Consider the following 12,000-nt stretch of genomic DNA (forward strand, 5'->3'; position numbering starts at 1 on the left):
GTTTTGTGTTACCCTAATGTCCATCTGCTAATAAACTCAGTAACTATACCAATCCATTCGCCATGACAAAAGCATTTTAGCATGGAGTGATAATAACTATTATTATAATTATTACAATAATAATGTGTTAATCATTTTCAGGAAAGAACTTGATGTAGAAATATTTTGCATCTTCTCCTGAGCATTCTCTATAATGATATGTTCTTTGGTACATATTGTAAATAAAAGGAATTTTGTTATTTATTTATTTATTTTATTTATTTTTAGTTTGCTGGAAACCATGTCTCACTATACAGATGAACCCAGATTTACCATAGAGCAGATAGATCTGCTTCAGCGCCTTCGGCGTACTGGAATGACTAAACATGAAATTCTCCATGCCTTGGAAACTTTGGACCGTCTTGACCAAGAGCATAGTGACAAGTTTGGAAGAAGGTCCAACTATGGAGGAAGTTCTTATGGGAATAGTACCAACAATGTTCCAGCATCTTCCTCTACAGCTACAGCTTCCACACAGACCCAGCATTCTGGAATGTCCCCATCTCCTAGCAACAGTTATGATACCTCCCCACAACCTTGCACTACCAATCAAAATGGGAGGGAGAATAACGAGCGATTATCCACGTCCAATGGAAAGATGTCACCCACTCGCTACCATGCAAACAGCATGGGTCAGAGGTCTTACAGTTTTGAAGCCTCAGAAGAGGACCTAGATGTAGATGATAAAGTGGAGGAATTAATGAGGTTAGTTCTTTTGCTTACTCAGAGTCCCCAAAATGTCTGTGTTCTTAGATTGGTTTTGAGTAATACACTGTATTTCAGCACCTTACCTCAAAGAACTATGATTTCCCCCTCCTCCCCTTGGAGATGAAAGAAAATATTTTCAAATTTTATGATTCTAATTCAAATTTTGTTTTCTCTACCTTAGCCCTTTCTCTTTGCTGCCTGATAAACCTTTTCCATTCTGTTTATCAAAGCAGAAGTTAGCCTTCTCTTTATAGTACTAATTGCTAACATCTGAATTTTCTGAATTGTTAACACATTCTAATCCTTAGAGTTTTCTGAGAGAAAAGATGATTTTATCATGATACAGAATTTGTACACTTTGTTTTTCACTCTAACATATATCAACAAAATAATTTTGAGCACCTATTATATAAAAAATTGTATTCTTAGGAAGAAAAATAGACATGGTTTCTACCCCTAAGAAGCTAAAGTTCTAATTTAATAGATGCCCCCCCCACATATATGTAATCTATTGCAAGGTAAGTAATAAGTCTTTGTTGTTTTAAACACTGAGAAAAGAAGCCCACTTTCAAAAGAGGTAATCAGGGGAGGCTTCGCACGGACCTGGAACGCTCTGAGGCCAGTAACATGTGTTTTTGAATGTTGTGTTTCCAGAATCTAGAATTGTCCTTGGCACGTGGTAAGGGTTTAATACGTTAAGTGAATGGATGAATTTGAGCTGAATCTAAAAGGATAGCTTTTGTTTTCAAATATAGGAACTTTATTTAAAGTTAAGGGAGTAGTAAAAGGTAGAGAAAGCAAGGCATGTTTAGTTTTATAAAGGTTGCGTGGGCTAGACTATGGTAATAAAAATATTATATTAAGATGCAGTACAGGTTTGCGAAGGTTTGAGTTCTGCACAAGTAGTTTATATTTAATTTGGTTGGAATTAAGGATTTTTTACAGGTCTGTAGGAATAGACATGATAAAAGCATTGTTTTCAATAGATTATCACTACTGTAGTAGGAGGAAAGCCTACAGATACATCAGTTACAGTAGATAAAAAGCTGTAGCACAAATTTGTCAGAATAAAGTTAAAACCTATAATTATGAGTTATAGTTCTTCCTAAGGATTCTAAGACTGAAGATAGTATAACGTGACTTAATAATGCATATGGAAGATGTATTCTATAGTACAAAAGTGATGAAATCTTTTAAATAAACTGTCCCGAATTTATTTTTAGGGTAGCACTGCCTTGTATGGAATTGTGAACGAAATGGACTATTGCATCTAGATTCCAATGTAATTCCTATAATGAATAGTTTCATAGAGCAGCCGTAGAACCCTGTTATTTAAACTTTTAAAACTTAAAAATATAAGAGATCAGTTTGGTTTGGAATTCCTTTTCGCTTGTTAAAGCAGCTGGCCACAGCTTAGATGTTCCTTTTGAATTTAACATGTGTATCATCTTCATGATTAAGAGGGAGAACCATTACAGCAAGTAGAAGTTACTTAAGTCATTGAAATATAGCAAGGTTAGCTTTTAATTATCCTGAGTAGAGAGGATATCAACAATAAATTTTATATTGTTGCTATCATTAATCAGTTTTAATAAGCTTTTAACATAACAATTAATTCCCAAATGTGTATTAGACTACCACAAAATTTGGGGAAACTTTCTTGTTAACAAAAAGCTCTGAAGATTGGCCAAGGTCTAAAACTTGACTACAAGGGTCTAAAAACTTAACTATTAGCTCTTATATTGGCATAATGTTATAATACAACTCTGTTCTCAAAATAAACAGTAAACCTATTTAGCAATGACTAGGATTTGTAGTTAAATTCCAAAATTAACGCACATTGAAGTTTTATCATTAAAATTTTACGTTTTTGCTTTGTTACCAGCATTTAATTTACTGCCATTTGTTGCATAATTAGGATACTTTAGTTTTACCCTATTCTCTGCTTCTTTCTATGAACTGCTTCTTTGGTTCTCTAATCATCTAAGGGTCTCATTGAACCTCCTGGCTTTCTATGGTTCTCTGCCATTGTGTTCTCACCCACACCTGCACTCCTCCTTTGTGCCCAACTCTTATTTTTCTCAAGTTTGCACATAGTAACGATCCTTAGGTCAGAGGGAGTTTATTGCATGACTGTTCTCATTTTTAATTATTATAACCATGATGTGTAGGAGGTACAGCAGAGAAATTGAGATTCATAAAATTTAAATAACTGGCCCAAGAAATTTAAATATTAAGTGGCAGAGCCTGAATTCTAACCTATGTCTTTATTACCATGTCTGTGTTTTCCGTTGCTTCCGTAAATAAGTTTTTCATGTCTGTAGATTTCAATAAGATTTTAAGAACAGTGGTTGATATAACACAGGTGAAAGTTTTGAATGCCTTAATGAGGTGTTCCTCCCTCCCTTTACCCCCCACATGATATTTGCCACTTCAAATCAATTACTAACCAGGTGAATTTTTATTTGGTAGAATGTTAGAGAAATTTTTGAGCAGTGAATCTTTCTTGAGTATCCTGTGCCACATAGGGCTGTACTGCCCTCACTAATGAATGCCTTCCTGCCTCCTTTTCTAGATAATCATATATAATTCACATCTTGCATGCTCACATTTATTTAACTTATAACTGTATACCTGATCAACTTGTTAAGAAAGAATCAGAAAGAAAGAAACTACTTTTCCCATTTTTTAATTGGTTGGGGTGAAAAAAAAAACTAGATAGTGAATTGTTAACAAATTATTGAATATATAACATTTTAGGAAGGACTTTAAAGCCAAGAGCTAGAATGAAAACCCATTTCACATATTAGTATTTTAAAAATACATCTATTAACATGCATACTTATATATTGGTATATGTATACATTTGTTAATATAATAGTGTAGATCTATTCCTTCATGTCTATATTATAAAAAACAGTAGAAATGAGGCTTATCAAAAATTCATAAACAATGCCATATATTGTTATTCTTAATTAACCATGTACTAAATTTTATGACTGTGTTTGTATTTTATGTAAGATCCAGGACTTTATTCTGAGTGCTTAACTATATCCCTAACAATAGGTGATTTAGGATGTTTATTTCCTAAATTCACTTACTGTGTTATGTATGCATATAGAGTAGCTTTCCTTTTAAAGTTATCTTTAAAATTTTTAAATTATGCTTTATCTCTCTGAATAGAAATTAAAGGGAGCAGGTTCTTACTCAAAAGTTAAAGAATTTGTGTGTAATTGTATTTTCCCATCTGTGATTTAGTCCATCTTTGTGTAGGTACTGCTCCATCTCTGGGAGTCTTTAAGATAGATGTCTACCTTTAAGTAGTCCTAAAGAATGTGTAGTATATCCACTGAGAGAATATGGAAGATCTTAAAGCGTACAACTTTTAAACTTATAGTCTTTAATAGTCTTAGTTCCAGAAATGGAAGGATTGCCATTTTGAGCTAGCATAAATAACTTTCTCCATTCTGATTTGGGAAGCTTAAACATATTTGAGATTAAGAATTTAGAGCTGTTTTTTATAAATTATCTAGATCAGGTTTGCCATTTTACAACCTTTTATCTTCAACTACAAATTTGTTCATTCATTGAACAAATTAAGCTCTATTATATGCAAACTCCATGATGAATAAGACATAATCTTTGTGCTAAAAGACTTCACAGGCTAGTAGGAGAGATAAGACCAGATCAGGAACAACTATAATATAGAATATCATGTAATATATTAGCATGTGAGTAGTGTAATTGAAGTGATAAAGTTAGCTGTTGGAAGAAAGAGATCTTTTTTAACTGTGAGGATCAGGGAGAAGTTCTCTGAATAGATGACAGTTAAATTGTGTCTTAAAGAAAGGGTGATTCTACAAAGAGGCATCACTGATTAATTCATTTGGATATTAAGAAAGGTCTGTAGAGAAGTAACCTATGGAATCAAAGAAAGATCAACTTGTGTTTCACTTTATTTTCATAAGACTTGAGGAATACAAATCATGAGGAATATGAGATTTTATAAGTGAATTGTGATGAGTGCTGGGTGATTAAAATAAAAATGTGAAAAAAAATTAGTTCTCAAAAAAAAAGAAAGGTCTGTAGATAACAATGGAAAGTTTAGCAAGTTATAAAAATAATGGCAGTGGAGGGTGGAAAGGAAGAATTTTATCCTCATGTGGAAAGCACCCAGATAGGAGAATTCAACATGGCTATGATTTGGAAAATATGGTAGGAGGAGATGACATGAATTTTAAGTGGTTTGATGCAAATACTTGAGGAATATAAATCATGAGGAATATGAGATTTTATAAGAAGTGAATTGTGATGAGTGCTGGGTGATTAAAATAAAAACTTGAAAAAATTAGTTCTCAAACAAAGAAGTGAAGAAAAGGGATTCATTCTTTTTAAAGAGGACAAAAAATTTCAAATAAAGGGAGAAAGTAAACAGGAGAGTATATGAAAATTAGATTTGGAGTAAATGAAGGAGTTTTCACACCAAAAAACTGGTCATTTCACAGAGTTATGATGTGGTCAGTCGGAGAGGCAGCTTGTTAAAGAAGACTGAAAGAGGGGGCATATTTGAAAGTTTAAAGAACAAGTTAACCCTGTAGAATGGAGGTCTTTCAAATACACAAGAGAATTGGACACAAGTGAAAGTTGAATGCTATTACTATTTTGAAAATACAGGTTCCTCCCACTGTCTGAAAGCTTGAGTTATATCACTTCACTTTTAGGAAAGACCTCCATGAGTACCTGTTTTCACTAACTGAAAGAAATCTGAAGGGAATTTTTACTTCCACCAAAAAAATTAGTATGTTACCATACTAATGTAGGTCTTTTAGAAAAGCAGGGTGGCATGATGCGAACTTTCAGAAAGCAGGGGATACCTGTACCTAGTGAAAATAACTAAATGACACACCACTGCTTGTGTCTAAATTGACTTCATAGAAATCTTTCCATGGTGCTTTAAAGTACCTCATGCAGATGTTTACTTCAGTCAGAGGTAGTTATAGCAGATCATTTGTTTCTTCTTTATCTGGGATTCTTTCTGGGGTTTTATAAAATAATAGTCATTGTTTATTGATTGCTTTTACAGTTTCAAAAATTTTTACACTGAAGAATATTTTATATATTATACACACACATATATACACACATTTAAAACTATATTTCATTTAAATTTAATTTCAGTGAGTGGAGAAAAATTAACAGTCTTCTGATGAGGGTATTAATGTTCTCATTTTACTAGATGATGAAACCAGAGTCCAGCTATATTAAGTGACTTGCCCAAACATAACCTTATTTTTTAAGTCTTACGTTTTTCTTTGATTTGAAAAAGCTTCTCTCTGGTAAAGCAGTTGACCAAAGAGGTTTTGTTATTATTTTTTTAACTCGTTGTGGGTACTTACAAACTTGCCAAGTATCTAAAAATATAGTTTATGAAAGGGTAAGTGAATTGTTGCTGTTTTGCAGACTGTTTGAAGTTCCTTCTGTCTTACTGCAGTCCTTGATAATATCATACTGCGAGGCTGTGAATAATTCACAAACTGGATATTTCCTATTGGAATAATTGAGTGTTATCTCCTCTTTATGATTTAGTGTCTACTCTAGGTGAATTTGATTTAAAATAAATTGATTTAAATTCCAGTTTAAATCAGTAGCCAAGAAAATACCATTTAATCATTTTCCCCACAAAAGCACATTTTTTATTTAACCTTAATATAAATATTCTCTTAAACTCAGTTTTCACTTTCCTAGAAGGATATTCTATATATTGCAATGCAATGCTTTATTTAAATTTTTCAGATTAATTTTGAAGTTGTATCAGAAACTAAATGATTTGGATGTTTTATTTACATAAGGCAAATGAAATTCATACCACTGAAGTTATCTCTTGCTCAGCTGATTATTGGTGGATATTTGAGAGCCATTTGGCCTATACTACCTGTATTTTACTGAGCAGTTTGTTTTACTTGACTTTAAAGTGTATTTATTTGTGCCTTTTTCTTTCAGATACGCAGTTTTTAAATAAAATGAGAATGAATATTGTTCAAAGAAATACTTCAAATATAAACAAGTGCAAGTTTTGGAAAGAATCTAGCTGGTATCTAGATCAGAATCTTGATGAGTATGAGAAATTTTAAATATTGGATTAGGCAACTGACTGTTTTCTTTCTCTAGGAATCTTTTTGATTAGGATTTCCTATGAGTAGATCAGGAATATACTGTAGAGCTTCAGATTGAAAGTTGTCCCTCCTATTGCTTCTCTACCCTTTTCCAGAATTCCTGAAAGGGAACATGGAATCTACCAGCAGGATGTATAGCTCCTCCTCACCAAGAGGCTAAAATACCTGCTCTAAGTCAAATCACAGCTGATTCTTTTTGGATAGGTTCTTTTCTTTTGTTGCTTCAAATAATCTTTAAAGAGACTTGAGCTCCTATAAGAAGTTTGTGGTTCATTTACAAAATTATTTGTAAAGATTTCATGATCCCTTTGTCTCAGATCAAGGGTCAGCAAACTTTTTCTGGAAAAGACTAGATGATAAGCATTTTACACTTTGTGGCCAAGAGACAAAATTGAGGATATAATACACATAGAGCTAAGAGAAAACAAAAAGATCACAAATTTTTATTGACAAAATTCAATATAGAATAATAGTAATTGAATATAGTTTTTAAAATATAGGTCTACCAATAAGAAGAATGGAATTTTTGGTGGGGAGGTTGTGATAATCTGCTTAATTCATGTTCAAAGTTAGTGTTCTCTGTCACCAAGTAATGATTACAAGTGTTCATCTGTGAAAACCATTCTTAGCTCATAGGTTGTATAAAAACAGATGGGAGACCAGATTTAGCTATAGTTTGCTGACCCTATATGAGATTATAAATTACCTCTCTTCTGTGTTACTTTTGAGCTTGATGAAAAATCAGTGCTTTACTTATGTAACCCTTTTGAACATAAAGCATTCAAAGAGAAATTGGTTGGTCTTAAGGGTTTAAGTGTAAGTTTTACTTAAGTATTCTGTTGAAGAAATAGAAGTCCTGCCTTTCATTGTTATGTCTAGTCTTTTGAGAATTTGTTGTTATCTAGTGGAGGAAAAATTAGGTCTATGATATCTAATCTCAAGGACACAGTGTTACAGTTTTAAGTATTCTATATATTATATATAATAGGAAATGAATAAGTACCTTTTTTATATTAATATTCTATATTCACCTCATCCCACTTAAATTTTTTTTTGTTTAGTAGGAAAAAAAAGCAAATTAAATTTCTTAAAACAGCTAATATTCTAGCCGTTTTAAGAATGATGATGATTTCTGTTCCTTTAACAAAGGTTTTTAAATGACTGAACATAATGTTTATGTAGATATATCATTAACATGCAAGCCCACAATCTACTCACAACTGATTTCTGTTGTTGTTGCTTTTTATTTTTCTAGGGTTTCTGTCTGTGTAAGGTATATTCATTCCTCGGTAATGAAACTTAGTATATATACCATATGGCAGCCTTGTTCCTAATGTGAATTATACACAGCATGTAATTAACCATCCTCTGGTATGAGACTTATATCTCCTGTGGCATTCACTAAAGCGTCTGTCTGATGGTGTGATGTTTTAGGACTTGAATATTTGGTGTTTCTTGGTTTGTTTTAATTTCATATTTTCATACAAGCTTGGTCTGTTTACCTTTATTTTTGTGTCCTTTCTTTCTATGTTCTCCCCACCTCTCTCCTTCACCTTTCTTAGCAAAGATGAGGATTTCTACCTTCAACATACATTGTTGGTCTTGTCTTCTGTTTTTGTTAGGAGGGACAGCAGTGTGATAAAAGAGGAAATCAAAGCCTTTCTTGCCAATCGGAGGATTTCCCAAGCAGTTGTTGCACAGGTAACAGGTAAGAGCTGAAGAGCCCTTTATTCTGGAATCATGTCTAGTCTCTGCCTTCTGGTGCAGATGTTGGAATATTGCTTGCATTTCTGCATTGCAGTGCAGACCTGTCAACTTCGGCATAATAGTGTATGCCTGTGATTTAAAGCCCATTGTCTCTGATGTCATGGAACTTCTCCAGTTATTTTTTTTTTTTTACTTGTGCTAGTAAATTTTATAGCATTTGTGATAAGCACAAAATTCCCCATTTTATGGCTAAAAAAGGGTTCTCTGGTTTTCTTGTAATTGTGACAGAGTTCATGACACATGCACATCCAACTGCTATCTACATTTCATATTTTTAAATGCTTTGCAGCCCTCCTAATTCCTGATTTTACGAATTAAAAAATGATTCATGAGAGTAAAGGAAGTTTTTTTTTTTTTAACCACCTTTCTGTATGTGAAAGCTTTCCTCAAACCATTACTGAGAAGATAAGAGTTATCATTGTCTTCTCTTTGTTCTTTTATCCCATCCCATTACCCACCCCACCGCAGCCCCATCTTGAGTATGTGGTGTATATGTGTCATTCTCTCTTCAGATTGCGTTTTTTATGGAGTTCTTAAATTTTGGGGTAGCATGTCTTCTTTGTTGGTGTGTAGTCTTCCTTTCTTGGATATCAATGGTTTGTAAGACCTTAACTATGCCTTAGTCATGAGAGGAACCAGAAACTCTTGTAACTATATTTTGTAGTTGATACATTGTTGTATGTTGTACATTAATATATATGAAAATTATATTTTTCCTCCTCCCACCCTTTTTTAACATGCCATTAGCAGCTATGTGACTTTGGGCTTTTTAGCCTCTGCACCTCAGTTTCTTACCTCTACAATGAAATAGTTGGATCTGATCATATAGTACCTTCCACTATTAAGATATCATTTCTGTTCTCTAGACATCGATATATATTGAAGCTAATTTACCTAAAAGGTTGTTATTGACCATCAGTATGGTTAAAAATGAAACTTGAGACTTCAGAAGTCTTAAATTTCATCCCAAGAATCTAAGGTCAGCCAATCTTAATGCGTAGAATATATAATACTAGTAATATATTTTTATAAATTATGCCTCTGTTCATGGTAAAAGATTTTAATAAAGGCATATCCTTCCATATAGAATTCTTAAACAGAGAGAAGATGTGTGAATTTAATTTTTGTAATTTTCAATAGAATATTTAAAATAAATTTTTACCTTTATCTTCAAGGATTAAGGAACATACTAAGGGCACTGTAAGGGCAAGTTAAGTGGCTTTTACCAAAACCCAGTGATGTGCACTATGAAAAGATAGGGTGTTGTCTTTTAGGGCTTTTACTTTGCCTCCAAGATTAGAAGCAGTAGAATCTTCTGGTTTGCCAGCCTACAAAAAAGAACAAAATTGTAGTGTTATAGAACAGTATTATAGAGTTGATTTTTTTTTTTCCAGGTGGAAATATTTCTGAGGATCTTGGATACCCTGAATCTTGAATCATCTTGGGCTTTTAAATTAGTAGCTTTTGAAACCCATCTGACTTTGATGCAAATTATAATAAAATACCTTTAATTGGAATTTCTTAGGAATATCTAAAAGGACTAGCTATACCATAGTGGATTAAACAGTAGCATTGCCTTTTTGGAAAGGAAAAGTGCAAGATGTTTCAGTATCTTGCTTCTCAAAGTGCAGTTCGTGGAACAGTATTATTTAGAGCTTGTTAGAAATGTAAAGATACAGAGTACCACCCTACGTGTACTGAATCGAATTTACATTTTAATCAGATCCCCAGGTAATTTTGGTTTGAGAAGTACTATTCTAGGAGATTGGTATGCTTTCCTGACATTAACTTCAGTGGATTCGCGTAGTTTTAACACTGTCCCACTCAATAAGAGTCATCATGATGCCACCTCCTGTTTTGAAAATATATTTACACATTTATTATCTGTTTATCACATGCACCTTTCTTTTGCTGCTATAAAACTTCTTCCCCATTTCTGTCTCAGTCCAACTTATTCTTCGTCCCCTTCATTTCCTACTCGAAAAGCTTGGGTGCGTTTTCCCTTAATCAGATATCTTTGATGGTTCTCCATTGTCTGAAAAGTGAAACTCCTTATAGTCTGACTCTCCTCACTTGGACTCTTACAAATTGTTTGTGCCTAGGATGCCTTTCCCCTTCTCACCTTAGGCTTATAAAGTCCTGTTTATCAAGATTACCTCTTATTATCCTCATTCTTACTTCTCTGATCACTTTAGCTCTTGTAGACCTCTCTTTTTTCCTGAAATCAGTTAACACTAAGTTCACCATGCTTAGGTGCTAAGCTTCATTTCAGTTACGCATTTTAGAGTAATGTTCTTTAAATGCAGTGGTCTTTCTTATACATCCTGAAAGAATCTAGCATTGTACATGCTCTTTGAAGATTTCATGTTTACGTAACTGCCTTGTAGTGCTGTCTTACAGGGTAAAGGGAATTTTAGTGAAGCTAACAAAAGCTATACATATGAAAATTTATCCAGTATGACTTTGTCCAGTGATGTTCCCTCTCCAGAAATAATTATTTGTTCAACAAATGCTGCATGAGTTTCTGCCCTTAAGGAATCCCATTTTTCTCTTATCTGCTTTAATTCAATTATTTACATAAAGCAGGGGAGTGAGGATGACTTATAACACAGTGCTTCATTTTCCCATTGATCAACTTAGTGAATTCATATACTTCTCATGTATTATTGTGTTACATTTTCACCTGGCCCATCCAGCCATCAAGCTAGACTCAGGGACAGGGCTTTTCATTCTACAAAAGAGATCCAGCTACAGAATAGTGAGTTGGTAAGAACCAGTATAAAGCCTGGCCCTCATAATTGGCAGACTTCGGACACGTAGCCTATGTAAGGAAGCCTTCTAGCCACCTAGGACTCACTATGGGTATCTGATCTCAGTATATAGGCCCTTTTTTGTCTTTGAGGAAATCTGCCCCAAAATAAAGTTTAAGATGTAGCACTTCAGAATCTCTGCCCTATAATGGAGTCTTTTAAAAAGTTAAGTTAAACTCTAATATGGGAATTAATGAAATCAACCTTGAGATAAAAATGAGAACAGGCATAACAAAAGAAAATGCTAAATTAAAAAAGTGTAGTGAGGTGCAAAATTATAACACATGTGCTTGTTCCAGAAACAAATACAGAGGCTTCTTTTTATAGATTTGGAGGATTTCTATAATAAGATAAACAAGAAGTTCATGGGTGGGGTCTGTATAAATAATATCCTACTGATAGGAAAAATGACAGTATAAACAGGATATAATAACAGTGCCTGCTGAATTTCCCAGCATGTTATTTGTAGCTTCTTTCACAGAGTCACAGCTGTTCCCACCAAG

The 12,000-nt window shown here is 33.5% G+C and overlaps 1 protein-coding gene across 9 annotated transcripts in view; it reads left to right on the forward strand.

Moving 5' to 3' along the window:
• HMBOX1 (homeobox containing 1) overlaps positions 1–12,000 on the forward strand; it is a 185,280-nt gene that overhangs the window by 79,063 nt on the left and 94,217 nt on the right. For all 9 annotated transcript variants that reach the window (XM_019799297.2, XM_034661353.1, XM_034661354.1 and 6 more), the window contains exons 3-4: positions 268–744; positions 8,543–8,628. In XM_019799297.2, the coding sequence (XP_019654856.1) occupies positions 268–744; positions 8,543–8,628 (563 nt within the window). The remainder of the gene's footprint in view (positions 1–267; positions 745–8,542; positions 8,629–12,000) is intronic.

Source organism: Ailuropoda melanoleuca, chromosome 5 (assembly GCF_002007445.2).
Source record: "Ailuropoda melanoleuca isolate Jingjing chromosome 5, ASM200744v2, whole genome shotgun sequence".
In the NCBI taxonomy this organism is placed as follows: Eukaryota; Metazoa; Chordata; class Mammalia; order Carnivora; family Ursidae; genus Ailuropoda; species Ailuropoda melanoleuca.